This window comes from Rhineura floridana, chromosome 13, assembly GCF_030035675.1.
Source record: "Rhineura floridana isolate rRhiFlo1 chromosome 13, rRhiFlo1.hap2, whole genome shotgun sequence".
Lineage (NCBI taxonomy): Eukaryota > Metazoa > Chordata > Lepidosauria > Squamata > Rhineuridae > Rhineura > Rhineura floridana.
Genome location: NC_084492.1, coordinates 8,691,783 through 8,711,379, shown reverse-complemented (window position 1 = coordinate 8,711,379; position 19,597 = coordinate 8,691,783). Strand labels below are relative to the sequence as shown.

Here is a 19,597-nt window from a genome sequence, read left to right as displayed (position 1 = left end):
TGCAGGCTTCCCATTGAGGCAACTGGTTGACCGCTGTGAGATTAGGATGCTGGAGTAGATGAGCCTTTGGTCTGATCCAGCAGGACTCTTCTTATGTTCTTAAATTGCCGTGCACACAGACAGCTATGAAGAATGCGCATCAAATGGAGACTTACGGACCCTTAGGATCTCTGCTCACATTGCATGTTTATATATGTACACCTATGACATTTTACATGTTCATCTAAATACGTTAAGGTGATGCAGCAAACATGTCCATCATGCAGGTCACCTTGTTAGCACCCGTGTCTATCACCCAGGATCCCAATTATAGGACACCATGATTGACTGAACCTCCCAGTTGAAGGTACACTTGATGGCAAACTCAGTTTAGCCTCAAACAGGTAAAACAGAGGTGACAGTGGACACCCTTTCTTTAATGCCAGATCAGGCCTTGGTTAAAGGCTGATTCAGGTCCTCTCTCACACCCGTGTCAAGTGCAGGAAACAACCATCTCATGCTGACTTCCAGATCCATCAGTCCATGGCTAGGTAGACTGCTGGGTGTTGGAGTCCACTGCTGAGCAGATTTCTGACTCTTTCACAGCAACATGTTAAAAATTCTGCTTTCTGGATTTTGTTAATCAGCTTGAGATTTGAAACCTTTCCAAAATCCAGAGATCATTTTTCTAAGGGTCGACCCTCTGGGCTCTGAAAAAGACAGCTGGGCCCTTTCGCCGTTTATATCACGGACATTAACAAAGACTCTGTGATCAGAACAGAGCTGATTGTGTGCTTTTTAAAATAATGCACATGGAGTGACAATGGGATACAGCTGAGGCATCCCACCCCCCACCCCAGCCTCAGCTACAAGTATTCTGCACCATGAGCCAATATAATAATAAGCAGGCATTGGTACAATACTGCTGGTAGCACTTGAAGTAGTCTGGGGTGCACACTGAATGAATGCAGATGAGGCTGCAGGCAGTATTGCTATGCATGCTAAGCGTGTGTTTGACAGCTGGAGAAATTTTAGTATTTGCATTATTTGAAACCTGTTGCCTCCCCTCAGTAAGGATATTGTAGAGTTGGAAAAGGCTCAGGGAAAGGGCAACTGATCAAGGAGCGATTCCCCTATGAGAACAAGCATTTGAGGCTTTTTCGTTTAGAGAAAAGGCAAGCAGTTCAAATTCATGGAGGATAAGGCAATCAACAGCACAGCTAGTATAGCCCAGTGGGGAGGACAGCCTGGCTGGGAGTCCAGAGTCTGTGAGTTCAAATCCCTGCTCGTGTCTCCTGGCGGTCAAGGGCCAGCTAAAGATCACCCCACAGTGAGTGGCTCAGAGGTTACGTGCCCTGCCACCTGGGCAGCCGGGGGCAAGCTGCATAGTCCCAAGGAGCCCAGTGCCCCCCCCAGCTGGCAGTTGCAGACAAGGAAGGGGCTGGCTTGTGCAGCTGTGGCAAGCTGAGCAGGCCCTAGCCGGCTGGGAAGGACTAGCCTCAGAGGGAGGCAATGGTCAACCCCCTCGGAATACCGAATTACCACTGTGAGAACAGGATCCTGGACTGGATGGGCCCTTGGCCAGGGCCAGCAGGGCTGTTCTTACGTTGTTATGTTAATCTACATCTTTTGTTCAAAATACAGCTTTTTTTAAAAAAAATCTTCTCTTTAATCAAAATGGTCATTTGGGATGAATATTGTTTCTCTCAGTTTCTCATTTTTCCAATCTTTAATCCAAGTCTCCACATTTCTACCCCAATTTGAGATTTTTTTTGGAGAAAAAAAATCCTCATCAAAAGCCATCAGCATTTTAGTGCAAATTTCTCCTGATAAAGATATTTCTGCACACAGTGTCTAATATACACAATTTTGCAAAGCAACTTCCCCTCATATAATTTTTTTGGATATTGTCTTCACTAATATATGCGTTTAAGTACACGTTTTACCCTGGCATATATTACTTGGATGGAGAACTACATTGCAAAATTTGGAGAAATGTGCATTTTGATGGATGGCCGTGTTTCGCTCTGCATACTGTTTCAGAAAGTGCAAATTTGATAGGTTTGCCTTTCACTGTGACCTTAGTCACATTTCTCCCTCATCTGATTAGTTTTATATGGAAAGCTGTGATTGGAGGGAACAGCAGACTCACTACATGTGTGGCAACAATGAGAGCTACTATGGGGCAGTGGTTAGAATGCTGGACTAGGGCCTGGGGAGACAAGGGTTCAAATCCCCACTCATCCATGAAGCTTGCTGAGTAATCTGGAGCCAGTCACAGCCTCTCAGCCTAACCTACCTCACAGGGTTGTTGTGAGGATAAAATGCGGAGAGGGAGGAGAACCATGTACACCACCTTGAGCTCCTTGGAGGAAAGGTGGGATATTTATTTAATTAATAAATAACTAAACAATACTAGCCACAATAAAAAAAAATGTGTATAGTGCTGTGGAGTGTTCAAAGCATGCCATGTACATTCCTTCACAGCATCTTTACAACAACCCTGTAAGGTTAGTCAGTAGTATTTCCCTCATATTGTAGACTGGACCAGAGCAGAGCTTGGAAAAGTTACTTTTTTTGAACTACAACTTCCATCAGCCCAATCCAGTGGCCATGCTGGCTGGGGCTGATGGGAGTTGTAGTTCAAAAAAAGTAACTTTTCCAAGCTCTGGACCAGAGGCTGAGAGATTAGTGACTTGCTTACTGCAGAAGCAAAATTTGAACCAGGAAACTCTAACCCTTGAAGGCTGCTGATAATGTAGGCCACATCTTCTCTGCACAGTTTGCAGGCTTGCTTTCCAAGCAAATGTTATCATTCTTGATTGGTTAGTGGGCTAATAAAGGGAATCATTCATTCATCCTGATGCTTCAAAAAGATCTTGGTATCACAACCATCTTTTTCTCGAACCAGCTGCAAATAGAGATGGACGGGTCTATCCGTTTTTGTTTCTCTCACTTTCTCAGTTTTTCCAATCCAGTTCTGCATCAGTTTGTGATTTTTTCTTATTTTAAAAGAGGCCTCGTGAAAACCTGTCAGCATTTTAGCACACACGTCTTCTAAATTGCAAGCAATTTTGCTTATTATAATGCATTTTTGTTTATTATTTTCATGAATACGTGCAATTATATGCATATCTTTCCCTAATATATGCATTTTTGTACACTTTTTTTTTATAGATAACTGCACCATAGAATTTGTAGAAGTGCACATTTTGTCTGTGTTTCATTATTGTTTTGGGAAATATGTATTGAGGTGTGCATTAAAATGTCAACTGGATTAAATGCCTCATAGAATTATAGAATGGTAGTTGGAAAAGACCTTTAAGGCCATCAAGTCCAACACCTGCTCAATGCAGGAATTCAACTTAAAGCATACCCGATATCTTGAATGTCTCTAGTGTTGGAGAGTCCACCATCTCCTTAGGTCATTGGTTCCACTGTTGTTCCACTCTAATGGTTAGCAAGATTTCCTGAAGTTCAGCCAAAATCTGGCTTCCTGTAACTTGAACCCATTATTCCGTGTCCTGCACTCTGGGACGATCAAGAAGACGTCCTGGCCCTCCTCTGTGTGGCAACCTTTCAAGTACTTGAAGAGTGCTATCATATCTCCCCTCAGTCTTCTCTTCTCCAGACGAAACATGCCCAGTTCTTTCAGTCTCTCCTCATAGGGCTTTGTTTCTAGTCCCCTAATCATTCTTGCTGCCCTCCTCTGAACCTGTTCCAGTTTGTCTGCATCCATCCTTAACAACCAGCACAGAAAACCGTGTGTGTTTTGTGTGTGTGTGTGTGTGTGTGTGTGTGTGTGAGAGAGAGAGAGAGAGAGAGAGAGAGAGAGAGAGAGAGATTGGCAGTCCGACATAGTTCCTCTAGTTGATTTGTGGATGCAATTACATAGCTCAATGTTCAGCTGCCGTTCACTGTGTCCACAAAATTATACTCAGAATTGATTGTGAGTGCAGAACTTTGAGGCTGTTTAAGTAATAAATGGATCCTGGTATTTATTATTCAGACAGCTGCTGATGTTTTGAACCACTCCTCAGAACTCTGTGTTCTAATACACCAAGAGTTTCTCTGTACCAAGAGTACGGATGGGTAAGAAATTCAATTCAGTTTGCATCTGAAGCTGAATCTATCAAATCTTCACTTGCTAAAACAATATGAGAACCAATATCAGAACAATGTGAGACCAAAGCTGTCCTTCAAAATTTGCACTTGTCTGAATTTTGCAATGCAAAGCTCACCAACCAACCATTGTTTATAAAAATGTATATATTAGGGGAAAGTGTGCATAAAAATGAATATATGAGTAAAAATAACATACAAAATATCAAGAAATCTCTTGCAAAAATGTGTACCTTACTCAAAACTGCCTATAAAAATGTGTTTGTTGTTGTTATTTCCATTTATAGACCGCTTACTATCTAGAAGATCTCAAAGCAGTTTACAATAGAATACACAAGGTACAATAAAAATATATCAAATTAATTTACAAAGCAAAATACATAAATGATATCCATATACATAAACACAGTTTGTTAGGATAATTTTGCACTAAAATGCTGGAGAATTTTCAAGAGGATTTTTTTTTTAAAAAAAATCACAAATTGCTGCACAAATGTGGAGAAGTGAATTTAAGATTGGAAAAATTAGAAACTGGGAGAACTGAACTGTGATCATGTCTGTTTTTTACGTGGGTGGAGGATCGAGAAGTGTGCAGGTACACAAACCTCTGACATCCCCATGGCGGGAATGCAGCCTGCCCTAGAAAGGAAAGACTCGTGTCGACTGCACTGCCTGTTTTTGCTCCTGGTCCCATCCACGCCCCCACTGGCATGTGGCTCCCGGAAGGTTACCAGTGAGGGACGGCAGCCATCGGACTGAAGAAGGTGCCCCTCGCCCAGCTTCTGGAGTACTGAGGGTGGCTGACAAAAACAGTTTAAAAACCACATTGTCATATAAAGCAATAAGATACATTAAAATTGCAACATTAAAATACATTTAAAATGCAACTAAGGCAGAGAGCACAAATAAAACACCTTTAAATAAACTGGCAGAGCTGGGGAAACCTTGCTAGGATAAAAACGTCTTTGCCAAATGGCAAAGCCAGCCAGAGAGCGGGCTTCACGGGGCAAGATATTGCACATGACTGGAGGAGCCACTAATAAGGCCCTGTTACTCCATCCTAGATGAGACACAGAGTCATGCGTCTCCTGCACTTAGAGAGCTGGCAGGATGGCAAGGGAGGAGGCAATCCCTCCGGCATCCTTGACACAAGCCCTGTAGGGCCACATCGTTAAGCCCAAAGCCAGTAGTGGACAGCGCCAGAGGCAAAAGTAGGTGGAGCAATACATGTCAATTTCATCTGTGTACAGAAGGCTGGTTTCTACACCCTTTCACACCCACCCCACTCTAGCCTCCATCCAGGAGCATTCTCAGAGCTCAAAGGCCCACTTCAGCCGGGCAAAACCACTCAAGAAGGATGCTCAGGAGGGCAGTGAGGGGTGGGTGGCCTGGAGTGAGTTCCAGTGGCCAGACAGAGAGGCCAGGAGGGCTGCATTTGGCCCCCGAGCCTGTGGTTTCCCATCACTAATTTAGGACTTTCATGGTAATCACCAATATTTGGAAATGTGCAAATCGGTTTGCAGCACAGGCGTTGTGCAATAGATGCGACACAACCCGTGGTCCCGTACCCACTGACATCCTTACTGCTACATGCTTGACCAATTGCAGTGTGCATGCCCTCCCCTCACCTCTCAAAAAAAAATCCAGTACACAGATTTATTTGTTTTCCTTAATTCCCTCCAGAGTTTCTGCAGGTCCAGGCACCACCTGCTGTTTGTGCCAACATGTGATTGCCATCTGCAGTATGTTTGCTTATTCCCATAAATGAAAATTGCTGATGAGCTGTCGTGGCACAGTTCTTGTCCTCTGTTACTTGGTGGCTTGCGTATTCCCAATAGCCTGAGCTGAGTTTCACCTGAGCAAGGCTTGACTGATTAATTATGAAAGGACAGAGGAGCTGGTAGGCATGCTCCTATTGTCATAGCATTCTGCCTAGAGGACTGAATCAAAATGCCCCCTCGTGTTCCTGCCCTGGTCACAAGCTGCAAAAGGGCAAATTGTTTGCCCATTTACCACTAGTGGCAATCCCATACTTCCCTCCTGCTCACTACCACCTTTTCTCCCCCGTTCCCAACATGAGAGCAAGGGCAGACAACATTGCCCTCCCTCTGATTTAGCATCATTACAATACAACATAGCCAATGAGATTTGGCTTAATGATTATGACAACTGAAATCAAATCAAAAGTGAGGATGATGTTACCTAACCTTGCTTTGGTGTTGTGGGGGGGATTAACAATGGTGCTCAGCAGTAGAAGATTGCCCATGAGGGAATATGGTCCTTAGGCTGAAGAAAAGTTCTTCACTCATGATGGATTTTGTACATGGGTTTCACATACACCTGTTTGCAAGAAATTTGCGTTATTATAATGCATTTTTGGTATTTTCATGAAATCATCATCATTATAATATTCTACCCTTCCTCCCAGAAGGAGCCCAAGGTGGCAAACAAAAACACCAAAAGCACTTTTAAACATCTTACAAGCAAAAGACTTTAAAATATATTAAAACAAAACATATTTCAAAGCAGCCTTCAGAAACAACTTTAAAAACCTCTTAAAAAGCCATTCAAGAACAGACACAGACTGGGATAAGGTCGCTACTTAAAAGGCTTGTTGAAACAGGAAGGTCTTCAGCAGGCGCTGAAAAGATAACAGAGATGGCGCCTGTCTAACATTTAAGGGGAGGGAATTCCAAAGGTGCCACAACACTAAAGGTCCATTTCTTATGTTGTGCAGAACGGGCCTGCTGATAAGATGGTATCTGCAGGAGGCCCTCACCTGCAGAGCGCAGTGATCAGCTGGGTATATAAGGGGTAAGCCAATCTTTCAGGTATCCTGGTCCACAGCTGTGTAGGGCTTTGTACACTGAAACCTTGAACTGTTAGGCACACTATCCCCTAACATACACATTTTTTGCATCTAAAACTGCATTTTGAATGATGGCTGTGTTTTGGTTTGCACGTTGTTTAGGGATGTGTAAATTTGGTAGATTCACATTAACGTGTGAACTGAACTTAATTTTTCCTCCATCCCTACTCCCTCTATGACACTGCAAAAAGAGGTTCTTCCTCTCTGCCCTTCAGAAAACCTCTGGTCCATCCCCTGGATTATGACTGTAATCTTCTCCTCTCTGGTCTTCCATTCTCTCCCCTCTTGCAGCCCTGTGCTGCCAAAGTAATTCACATTGTTTGTTGGCAACTCTCCTTAAATTCCTCCATTGCTCCTGGATCCAGCACAAGCTCCTTGTCCTTCCCTTCAAAGCCCTCCTTCTTCCCCCCTGCCTCCAATAATTCTCCACTCCTATGTACCGATTAGAGATGGAAGGGTATGTCAGCTTTGATTCGGTTTCTCATTTTTCTAATCTTGAATTCGGTTCTCTGCATTTTTACAGCAATTTGCAATTTTTTTAAAAAAATCCTCTTTAATTTTTTCCAGCATTTTAGTGTGAATTTATCCTAACACACACATGATTTTGTGTGCTGTTTTAACAAATGTGCATGTTTTTGCAAGCAGTTTCTCCCAATTAGATTGCATTACTGCGTGTTGTTTTCTCCAAGATTTTTGTTTTTATGCACTTTCCCCTAATATTTTTATTTTTATAAACATTGGCTGGTTGGAGAACTGCATCGCAAACTTCGGACGAGTGCAGTTTCTGAACTGTGTCTCAGCTCTCCTTTGTTTTGGAAAGTGCAGATTTGATAGATTCAGCTAGAAATGCAAACTGAATCAAATTCCTCCCCCATTCCTTTACCCCGATACTTACTTCCCTCCTCCAGCTCTGTCACTCTCTGCCACATGAAGGTCTCCTGCTTCCTTAAAAGACTCTGCCTGTTCTCCTTTGGTGCCCCTTTTCCTTGGAACTGCCTCCCAGAGCACCAGCCCCTCTTCAAAACACCTTTTCTCCATGGCGCTGTTCGCTCAACCCCCTGGTTCCCAGGCCCAACTAAGCCTTTCCCGTACATGCAACTCAGGGGTGGGGAACTGTTTTCAGCCTGAGGACCAGGTGCCCTTCTTGGCAACTTTCCCATGGTGGGCGGGGCCAGAGGCAAAACTGGGTGGAGCAATCATGTTCACCTTTGTGCAGCGGGCTGGTTTCTGCACACACTCGCACATTCCCCTCTATCCTCCATCCAGGCAAACAAGAGTTGTTCTCAGAGTTCAAGGATGCATTCCAGCCAAGGAGGGTGCAAAGCAGGGCTGGGGAGGTGTGTGCCCTGAAGGGGCGTTGCCCGGGGAGAGACTCAAAGGTTAGAGAGAGAGGCATGGAGGGGCTTCATTTGGCCCCTGGGCCTGCATCCCAGATGCAACTGAAACAACTGCATTGCCTCCTCTGTGCAGTCCTTCCGCCGACAGCTAAAGACTTTTTTCTTCTTCTTTTTTTTTCTGGCGGGCCTTTGGAACGGAAGGTTTTAAGGGTAGTGACTGAAGAGGATGCTGTATGTTATTGTTTTACTTGTATGCTCCTAAACTGGGCTCCAGTATTTTAAGTGTATATCTAATTGGTTTTAACATCTTAATAGTTCAATCCTGTTTTAATGTTGATTTTATATGTTTATATGTTTTATATTTTTATAGGTTCTTAATGATATGTACTTATTTTTATCTGGAAGCTGCCTTGAGTTCTAGTTTGGAAAAAGGGTGGGGTATAAATAAAGATAATAATAATAATAATAATAATAATAATAATAATAATAATAATAATAATAATAATAATAATAATAATTGTGCATCTCCGTTTACCCTGGCCTCTGCTTCCTTCCTCTTCCCCTGGTGTTTCCCTGTGGCGAGTCTTAGACTGTAGGCACTTTCAGGCAGAGACCTGTCCCCATGCACTCTGCAAAGTGCTACGCACTCTGATTCTGCTCTAGAAATATTACAGAATAATTGTAATTGATATATATTTTCTCAGCAATGCTTACAACAGCCCTGTAGCCTAACCCTTAAAGTAGGCCTATATTATTAACTCCATACTGAGAATCTTAAAGAAAGTGCTTACCCGAAGGCTATGTTGTTATGCAACCCCTGAGTGTTCTTATGTTCCAGAGGGCCTTCTCAGTGGTGGCTCCCCTGTTATGGAATGTTCTGCCTGGTTGAAGTTCTCCCGATGCCTTTCCAGCTCCAAGAAAACCCCTTTTGATTTTTGCAGTCCTGTAAACAGTTTTATTCCCCACTGAAACAGGTTTTATCCCGCTTTTATATAGAGCATGGGGCAATCTGTGGCTATGACCATAATGCTGAAGTATGCCTCTGAATATCAGTCACTGGGAATCACAAATGCGGAGAGTGCTGTTGTGCTCAGGTCCGCTTTTGACTTCCCATTGGGGAAGCTGCCGGCCAGAGTGAGAATGGGTTGCAGGACTAGATGGCCTGATCCAGCAGGGTTTTTTCTTATGTTCTTATGTTCACCTAGTGACTTCATGGCAGAAGTGAGATTTGGATCAAGGACCTCCTGGCTCACAGTTCATATCCTTAGAGTCTGGCTACACTTTATGCCAGGAAGTGAAGGTCCTGTGCCCCTCCTCCAGATGTTGTTAGACTCCAACTCCCATCATCCTCAGCCAGCATGGCCAATGATCAAGACATGGTCCAGCAACATCTGGAGGACCACAGATTCTTCACTCCTTCTTCACTCTCATCACATGAAAAAAAAGTTATGTACAAGCCAAGCTTAGACTGTTGTGAATTCTGAAGGATCCCCCCCCCCGGAATCAAGCAGAGAAGGTTGGAGGGGATCATGGAGACACTGATTGTTTATCTGTGCTCATTATCTCTCCTTTAGTTGCTAATTTCCCCTAAGGGTTGGGACCAGGAGGAGCAGGGACAATTAGCAGCTAAGGAGAGATCAGAGGAGCGTAGATAAACAACCAAGGGACAAAGGAGACCAGCAGCTCTGCAATTCCCACCAGCTTTCTGTGACCATCTCCAGGGGATCCTTCAGAATGTTCAACGGTCAGAGCCAGGCATATAGGGGACTTCTTTTCACGTGATGCTAAGGACAGAAGGATCTGTCCATTTCAGTTCTCTCAGTCGCTCATTGTTCCTGTCTTAAATTCAGTTCTCCACATTTCTGCAGCAATTTGCAATTAAAAAAAAAACCTTATGAAAATTCTTTAACATTTATATGCGCATTTCTTCTAATCAAAATATTTTTTTAAATGATATACACCATTTGCAATACAAACGTATTTTTATATGTTATTTTCATGAATTCATTTTTATGCACATTTCTCCCGAATGCTTGCATTTTTGTAAAAATTGTTTGATTGAAGAACTGCATTGCAAAATTCGGATAAGTGGAAATTTTGAAGGATGGCTGTCTTTTGATTCTCATATTGTTTTGGAAAGTGTGATTCTGCTTTAAATGCAAACTGAATCAAATTGCATGAAGCGTGTAATATCTGAAGGCAGGCCCTTACAATAAGCCAAATCTGGAAGAAAGATTTAAGAACAGCTTCCTTCCACAGACCTGAACTGACAAGATCTGAACAGGGTGGTTTATAACGGATGCTATTGGAGGTCACTGATTCATAGGGTCACCATAAGTCATAATCGACGTGAAGGCATATAGCAACAACAACAAATCCTTTTCAGACTTTACAAGCTCTTAGGGGATGTTGACCTGGTGTTCAATGGGGTACAATTGCCCCTGAAAGACCAGGTCCGCAGCCTGGGGGTCATTCTTGACTCCCAGCTGTCCATGGAGGCTCAGGTCTCAGCTGTGAGCCGGGCGGCGCTGTATCAACTCCATCTGATACGGAGGCTGCACCCCTACTTTCCCAACCATCTGCTCCCATCTGTGGTACATGCCCTGGTCTCCTCTCGCCTAGACTACTGTAATGCGCACTACGTGGGGTTACCCTTGAAAACGGTCCGGAAGCTGCAACTGGTACAGAATGCGGTGGCTCGCCTGATTAAAGGCAGCTGCCGGCGAGATCGCATCACTCCAGTGCTGAAGGAGTTGCACTGGTTACCAGTTGTTTTCCGGGCCCAATTCAAGGTGTTGGTTCTGACCTTTAAAACCCTATACGGTTTCAGCCCAGTCTATCTGAAGGAGCGCCTCCAACATCATCAGGGATGCCGCTCAACAAGATCAGCCTCAAAAGGCCTTCTCTCTATCCCACCAGTTAAAACAGCTAGACTGGTGAGAACTAGGGAGAGGGCTTTTTCAATTGTGGCCCCCACTCTGTGGAATTCCCTCCCAAATGATCTCCGCCATGCCCCCTCTAGGATGAGCTTCCGCCTGGCCTTGAAGACCTGGCTCTTCAGGCAGGCTTTTGGGGTGGGTTAGGTTTTATTATCATTGTTGAGATTTTTAATGTTTTAATGTATTTGTATGTTTTTATTTTGTACGTTGCCCAGAGTGGCTGGACAGCCAGCCAGATGGGCGACTAATAAATTTCATAAATAATAATAAAATAATTTTATTTCCTTTCTCTCTCCCTCTCTCTCTTTCAAGGATTATCCATGAAGATGGCTTCTCCGGTGAAGATGTGAAGCAGTATAAGCCCGTGGTCTATAGCAACACTATTCAATCACTGGCGGCAATTGTCCGTGCCATGGACACTTTGGGCATTGAATATGGTGACAAGGAGAGAAAGGTAAGCCAGGACCCAGTAGGCTCAAATGAACAAGCACTTTCCCAACAGCTAATTTATACATGGCAAGAAAAATATTAAAAGATCAGCAGCAGCAGCAGCAAACAAAACTGGCAACAACAAAAACCACCAACTTGTACACATACATCAAAAGTGTGTGCGTGGGAGAGACTATTTTCACACTTGGATGTAAACTGAGATGTTCAGGTTACATGTGCAAGCAAATTGTTATGCTAATTTACATGCGCCGTGCAGGCACGATCATTGTCTCCCCACGAGTATGCATATGCCTAATGAACTGGAACCTATGATTCGAGTCTTACTGCATTATAAAAGATCTTGCTGCCTGGATAAAATGTACCAGGTAAGTGATTTTGGAGGAAAAAAGCACTTCCTTCATAGAAGCCTTCAACCGTTGCCCTCCAACTGTTTTGGACCAAAACAGCTAGAGGGCAGCAGGTTGGCTGGTTTATAGGACTGAATAGAAATGGGGTGAGCAAATGAGTGGCAGTTAGAAAACATACAAAGAGGAGAATGATATAGAGCAGGATCTACCGCTGCATGGTCAAATAGTTCTCCTTTTGACAACAGCACCCTACACACGTCCTCTTCAGGCATCCACCCCCACGCACTTACAGTTGCTCGGCTGCGCTTGCTGGCCACGCCCCTCTCTTACATCCCCATCACCCAGCCCCACTGTCTTCCACATGTTGGAGTGGGAAGGTCTGAAGTGGGGCTCCTGCTCTGCACAGTAGGTTCCCCCCACGATTGAGAACCCTGAGTGAGCAGGCCTCTGAGCCATGTGGGGAGCTCTTCATCAGGGGATCAAATGTTGTTGGACTTCCATAATCCCTGACCATTGGCCAAGCTGGCTGAAGATGACGTGAGTTGGTCTCCAACAGCATCTGGAGGGCCACCCCATCGGACTGCATGCAATGCCTGGAGGACGCCATTTTGGCTAGCCCTACTCGGCATGTACAGAGGAGCCTGTATACACAGAGCAGGCTGTATCTAGAGAACAGACTCTGTGCTTCAATCCTCCCACCCACCCGCACACAACTCATGGTGGGGAGGAGCAAGTGTCTTGCAGGGAATACATTAGCAGAGGCAGGAGTGGCTAGTGGCTCCATGTCAGTGGGATATAGCCAGCGTACACAACATCTCTTCTCGCATGATGCATGCAAATGCCTATCAGAGAGAAGGTTAGACTAGATTGGGATGGATGAATTCATCTATTCCTGCACTGGGCAGGGGGGTTGAACTGGATAACTTGCAAGGAGCCTTCCAGTTGTAACATTCTATGATTCATTTCTGGCCACTGTCATTTTTTCAAAGTGTGACTCATAAGTCAATCTGTCCTGTTTCTGCATTTATTCTCTTCAAATGGCATGAAACATTTTATTTAAGTATGTATTTAAATAGTATTTTTAAATGTATTTTTTCTCTTAACATATGCATTTCTAAATTTATCTCAAAAGATTCATTTTAATGTGTTTTGATCTGAGTTTTGAGGCAAAAACTCCATGGGCGTATTGAGGACATGCAAATTTGGTAGGTAGATAATTAAGGACCAATCCACATCTTCCATTTGCTACATTTCTGTTCCTTTAAGTGTAGTTTAAAAAAAAAAAACAAGTAGCCAAGATGAGGGGCGGAATGAGAGTTGCAATACAGATCAAGACCCTAACATGGCGGTAGAGGGCGTTAAACCCTACTCCGCTACAGAGATGGCAGCCCCAATTCTAAAGGAGTGCACCCCAAACTCCTTCCCACTGAAGCCAACCTTTTCCAGGCATAGTCTGAGAACCCTGCTAACTGACTAACCCCTGCTATGGCCCCATTCCAGATGTGGAGGCCCATGCCTGCAATTTGCAGGGGGAGGAATCCTATCACAGCAAAACTGCAGGTGCAGGGGGCCTTATCCAGACTGGGAATACAGTGGGGATAAAGGGTTAAAGCCTCCCTACCCACCCACCCCCATGGTAGCATCCTGATGGCCTCCCACCTTATCTCTTTACATGTGTGTGTTTTTAAGTGCTGTGCCTATGCGTCACTAATGTAACATGTACTTTGGTCCTGAATTCCAATCCATCCATTCATCTGGGAGGAGGGGATCATGTCAGTTCATATTAGAATTCACAAAGATCAAATTCCTCAAACATCCCTAGCTCAGACCTCCCCTTCCTGACATGCTAGAAGTGTTCCATGCTCTGACAAGTTTTTTGGGGAGGGGGTGTTTATATATATATGAGGATCATTAACATGTGCAGCCCCCCGCCTACAGTCTGAAATGGTATAGTCTAGCAAGGTCTGCATCAAGTGGTTCTCCTGATTGCGTGTCTCAGAAGCACACACAGGTGTTGGATTCTAAGAGACCTACCTGCAGAAAATTTGGTCACCATCCCTGAATGTGGCTTGAACTGCCCCCACTTACATGCACAGGAATCTCCTTTGGCTACCAAATGTGTCTCTGAAGTCCTGGGAGGCAGGAGGTACTAGTTCAGTGTTACATTTTCTACTCATGAGGTACCTTTTGGGTTTAGGTTGATTTCCGATGCGTCTGCAGAAAATGTGTAATTTAAGCAAGGATGATGGCAACCCTGTGGCCCTCCAGATGTTGTTGGACTCCAAATCCCATCAGCCCCAACCAGCATGGCTAATGATCAGGGATGATGGGAGCTGTAGGCCAACATCTGGAGGGCCACAGGTTCCCCATCTCTGTGGTAGACCATTCATTGCTCTTCAACCTTGGGTCCCCAGATGTTGTTGGACTACGACTCCTGTTAGCACCAGCCAGTTTGGCCAATGGACCAGGGTGTTGGGAGTTTTAGTCCAACATCTGGATGAGCAACAGACTCCGCACCCTTTATGCCGTTTAGGCTCTTTGGGTGCCATTGCAGTAGCTGTCAACAACTAGCCATTCCCAGGCCATCTCCAATCTCCAGTGACCAACCTCAAAGGCAAAAGAAGGGCAGGGAGGAGCAACATCTGTGTCCATGCCAATTTGGGGTGGGACATGGCATCTGTTGGCACTCTGTCCCTTTGCTCCTTTTGCCAGAGTCGCTTTCTGGTAAGTCTAGCTGCTGACCAGGGAACTACCTTCATGATCCAGTGAGACTGAAATTCCTTGTTTTGCCATCAGGGGGGAAAATGGGCTTGGTCTTCGTATGGAGTCACCCTCTTTCCCAGAGAAAGCAGAACAGCTGCTGCTTACTTTATGTACATCATTTCCTTTATATCAGGGGCTCCCAGCCTGATCTGGGTGCAGGGACACATTTGGTAATCTAAAAAACTGTTATGGGCACCACAAAATACCAATTTCACAGAAAAAACACAGAGAGAGGCTCAGAACTGCTCCCAAACAAGGCAAAAGACTTACACACTCTCCCAAAATAAATAAAACAGACACACAAAAAGACAGCCTCCTAACAATGAACCCTTTAAAAAAACTCAATTTTAATTATGTATCCTACCCCTAAATTAGACTCCCCTGATCTGCAGTAACTGAAATGTAGACCTGAAGTTGCCGCAAACAATTCATCCCAGTGTAGGGTTTATGGGGTAAGGTTATGTAACTGGGACACAGGAAACTGTCTTCTACTGAGTCAGGTCATTGCTCCATCTAGCTCTGTATTGTCTACGCTGGCTTGCAGTGGTGCTTCAAGGTTTCAGACAGGAAGTTTCTCCCAACTCTACCTGGAGATGCCAGGGATTGGACCTGGGACCTGCTGCAAACAAGGCAGATGCTCTATTGCTGAGCTGCTGCTTTGCCCCCATGCCTGAGTCACCATTTTATACCTGATTCCAGTTGTTGGACTTCAGGATCTTATTAAAAACTAAAGTAGATCCCACATGCCTGCCATACAGACAGTGGAGACTGGTGCTTCCAATATTAACAAGGCAGTGAATCTGCTCCTGGCTTTAGTCCGAACTTGCAAGGAGCTGTCCAACAGCTCCTTGACTGATGATCAGCTGAAGCATCCAGGTTTTAATCCAAACTTTCAAGGAGCTGTCCAAGGTGCTGTACCTTGGTCAGCTGCTTGAAAGTTTGGACTAAAACCCGAAGCAGATTCGCTGCCCCACTGATATTGGAGCCACCAGCCTCCACTCCGTACAGAACAATGAGCAGCTGAAGCGTAAGAACTGCTTATGAACCATAGCACAGTGGTGCCGATACAGGAAACCTAGCTGATCATGAAGATTCCCCATGACTCCTATTTATTTGTTTGTTTCATTTATATCCCAGCCTTCCTCCCAGTAGAAGCCCAGGGTGGGAACAAAACACACTAAAAACACTCTAAAACATCATAAAAACAGACTTTAAAAGATATTAAAACAAAACATCTTTGAAAACATGTTAAAACAAAACATCTTTAAAAACATCTTTTTTTAAAAAAAGTGTTAAAAACATCTTAAAAAGCAATTCCAGCACAAAGGCAGACTGAGATAAGGTCTCTGCTTAAAAGGCTTCTTGAAAGAGGAAGGTCTTCAGTAGGTGCCAAAAAGATAGCAGAGATAATGCTGATCCAATATTTAAGAGGGAATTCCAAAGGTGCCACTACACTAAAAGTCCGTTTCCTATGTCATGCAGAACAGACCTCCTGATAAGAGGGTATCTGCAGGAGGCCCTCACCTGCAGAGTGCAGTGATCAACTGGGTATATAAAGGGTAAGATGATCTTTCAGGTATCCTAGTCCCAAGCTGTGTAGGGCTTTGTACACCAAAACCAGAACCTTGAACTATTATGCACACTATTCCCTAACATACCCATTTTTTGCATCTCAAAACCAGCACCTTGAACTTAGCCTGGTACCTAATGGGCAGCCAGTGCAATTCTTTCAGCAACGAGGTGACATGTTGGCGATATCCTGCCCTAGTGAGAAGTTGTGCGGCCACATTTGCACCAGCCGCAACTTCCGCACTAACCTCAAGGGCAGCCCCACTTAGAGCACATTACAGTAATCCAGCCTGGAGGTTACCAGTGCATGGACAACAGTGGTCAGGCTATCCCGGTCCAGAAACGGCCACAGCTGTCTTACCAACCGAAGCTGGTAAAATGCACTCCTAGCAACTGAGGTCACCTGAGCCTCTAGCAACAAAGATGGATCCAGGAGCACCCCCAGACTACAGACCTGTTCTTTCAGAGGGAGTACGACCCCATCCAAAACAGGCAACTGACCAATTATCTGAACTCAGGAACCACCAACCCACAGTGCCTCCATCTTGCTAGGATTCAGACTCAATTTATTGGCCCTCATCCAGCCCACCACTCAGTCCAGGCAGCAGTCCAGGGCTTGCACAGCCTCTCCTGATTCAGATGTTCCAAAGAAATAGAGCTGGGTATCATCAGCGTACTGCTGATGCCTCGCCCCAGATATCCTGATGCCTGCTCCCAAGGGCTTCATATAGATGTTAAACCGCATGGGGGACAAGATGGTACCCTGAGGCACCCCACAGTACAACTGTCAGGAGGCTTAAAGACAACCACCCAATGCTATGCTCTGAAAATAACCCTGGAGATAGGATCAGAACCACTGTAAAACAGTGCCTCCAATACCATCTCACCAAGTTGGCCCAGAAGGATACCATGGTCAGTGGTATCAAAAGACTCTTCTGTCTTGTTCTTGCAGTTGTAGACTTCCTTCCTGATTTTCTGGCTGAGCTGTATGACAATTTCCCCCTTCTGATGGCTCAGCTGTGTCTCTTAATTATTGGAGGTTGTTTAGCTGAGAGTGCATTCCTGGAAACACCTCCAGTTATCCATATCCTGGCCAACAGTTTTTCTATTGTTCTACAGTGGTACACCATCCAGAGTAGTGTTGCAAAACCAGCAGCAATTCCCTGCAGTCTGTTGTGGCAGCCAAACATGACTAAGGGTTGGTTCACACATGCACATAAATCACTTTATTCCTCACAGAACGAATGGCTCAGTGGGGATGACTCACAGCTAAATGTGTGAACTGACACCGAAGCCTTGCAGGTTGGACAGGACATGAAAGTTATTATGATCTGTGGTGTTTGATGTGCCTCTGCTCATTGGCATATGCATGGCCTCACTTGATGTGACCGCCATTAAGTGCTGAACATGCAGGCACGTGAACCAGCCCCCAAATGGTTATGGCACTGGAAATTCTGTACTTGGAGGTGAAAAGGGGAGTTTGGAATGAGGGTTATTTCAAGCATTTGCTAGTGGTGAAGAGAGCTGTGAAGAAGCTGCCAAGACCTTCTGGGACCTCAAGTACCCCTGCTCCCAGTTTCTTCCTTTGGTGTCGTGGAATTTGCATGTGGTGGATGTGGGATCTTCATCAGTGGATGATGGAAAGGCTGAAGGGTGAGGGGCACATAATGCACCAGGAGAGGAGTAAGGAGTAATGGTTAGGCTGATGCTGCTTATTGCCCTTACATCCTGTCCTCTTCCTTATCAAACAGCTGGTACTTGCCACTTCATTTCCAGCGAAAGGTCCTCAAATTGGCATTTAAAGCCCAATAATTCTAGTCCCAAACATTCAAAAGATCACCTCCTTCCCTACCTCTTGGGTGTTAAGATAGGCAAAGGGGGCCCTCTTGGCAGTTCCACCACCCTCTGATGTTTGAAGTGTGGTGGCCCAGGAGAGGGCGTCCTTTGTGGCAGTCCCTAAGCTGTGGAATTCCCTTTCCACACAGGGGTGTCTGGCACGTTCACTGCATAGCTGTCATTGTATGCTAAAGACACACCACCTGGCCTTTGAAAACTGAGCTTTATATTTTGGAGGCCCACCTTATTATTTAATTGCACGTCATTTTAACGGATCTTAATTGTGGATTTTGTATGTTGTAACCTGCCCTGCCATCATCATCGCAATATGCCACCTAACGTCGTCCTTCTGCTCTCAGTGATCAGGGAATAGAGCGACTCCCCTATGAGGAAAGTTTATTACATTTGGAATTTTTAGTGTAGAGAAAAGATGAGAAAGAGGAGACATGATAGAGATGCATGAAATTATACATGGCATGGAGAAAGTGGATGGAGAAAAGGTTTTCTCCCTCTCTCATAATACTAGAACTTGGCCACATCCAATGAAGCAGAACGCTGGAAGATTCAGGACAGACAAAAGAAAGTACTTCTACACTCGCTCCCACAAGAGATGGTGACGGCCATCAACTTGCATGGCTGTAAAAAAGGATCAGACAAATTCACGGAGGATAAGGCTGTCAGTGGCTACTATCTGTCGGGAATGCTTTGATTCGGATTCCTGCATTGCGCAGGGAGTTGGACATGATGGCCTTATAGGCCCCTTCCAACTCTACTATTCTATGATTCTATTCATGATGGCTATGCTCTGCCTCCATAGTCAGAGGTAGTATGCTTCTGAATATCAGTTGCTGGGAATGGCAGGAGGGGAGAGTGCTCTTTGCGCTCAGGTCCTACTTGCAGGATTTCTTTAGGCATCTGGTTGGCCAATGTTTGGATGGTAGGCTAGTTTGGCCTTTGGTCTGATCCTGCAGCCAGGCTCTTCTTAGGTTCTTAGAGGCTTCGATTGATTCAGCTCCCACTCGCGCTCTTGCTGAAAGCTAGTCCACATAGAGGTGATCAGTGGAGAAAAGCACCATCAAGCAGGAAGGGTACTTTTTCTGTATTCTCTTTGCTATTCAGAGAGGGTTATCAGTCATGAATAGTCAATGCACATTAGTCACATAAAAGGAGACGTTCGTGCCTTCTTATAAAATGTGAATGGGTCAAGGGGAAATTCCTTCAGCATTCCGCGTCGTAATCAAATGGATTGTTGTCATTCTTTTGCAAAACCTGCATTCTAAGGCTAGCCACCTAAATAAGAGAGAGAGAGAATGAACAGCACTTTAGGTCTGACGACTTGTACAAACAGGAAATTGATTTTCAAGCTATGTCCATATGGGAATAAAA

General features: G+C 44.7%; 1 protein-coding gene across 2 annotated transcripts in view; it reads left to right on the top strand.

Annotated features, from left to right (window-relative positions):
- Positions 1-19,597, top strand: part of GNAO1 (G protein subunit alpha o1) — a 302,091-nt gene that overhangs the window by 103,574 nt on the left and 178,920 nt on the right. For both annotated transcript variants that reach the window (XM_061594079.1, XM_061594078.1), the window contains exon 3: positions 11,559-11,700. In XM_061594079.1, the coding sequence (XP_061450063.1) occupies positions 11,559-11,700 (142 nt within the window). The remainder of the gene's footprint in view (positions 1-11,558; positions 11,701-19,597) is intronic.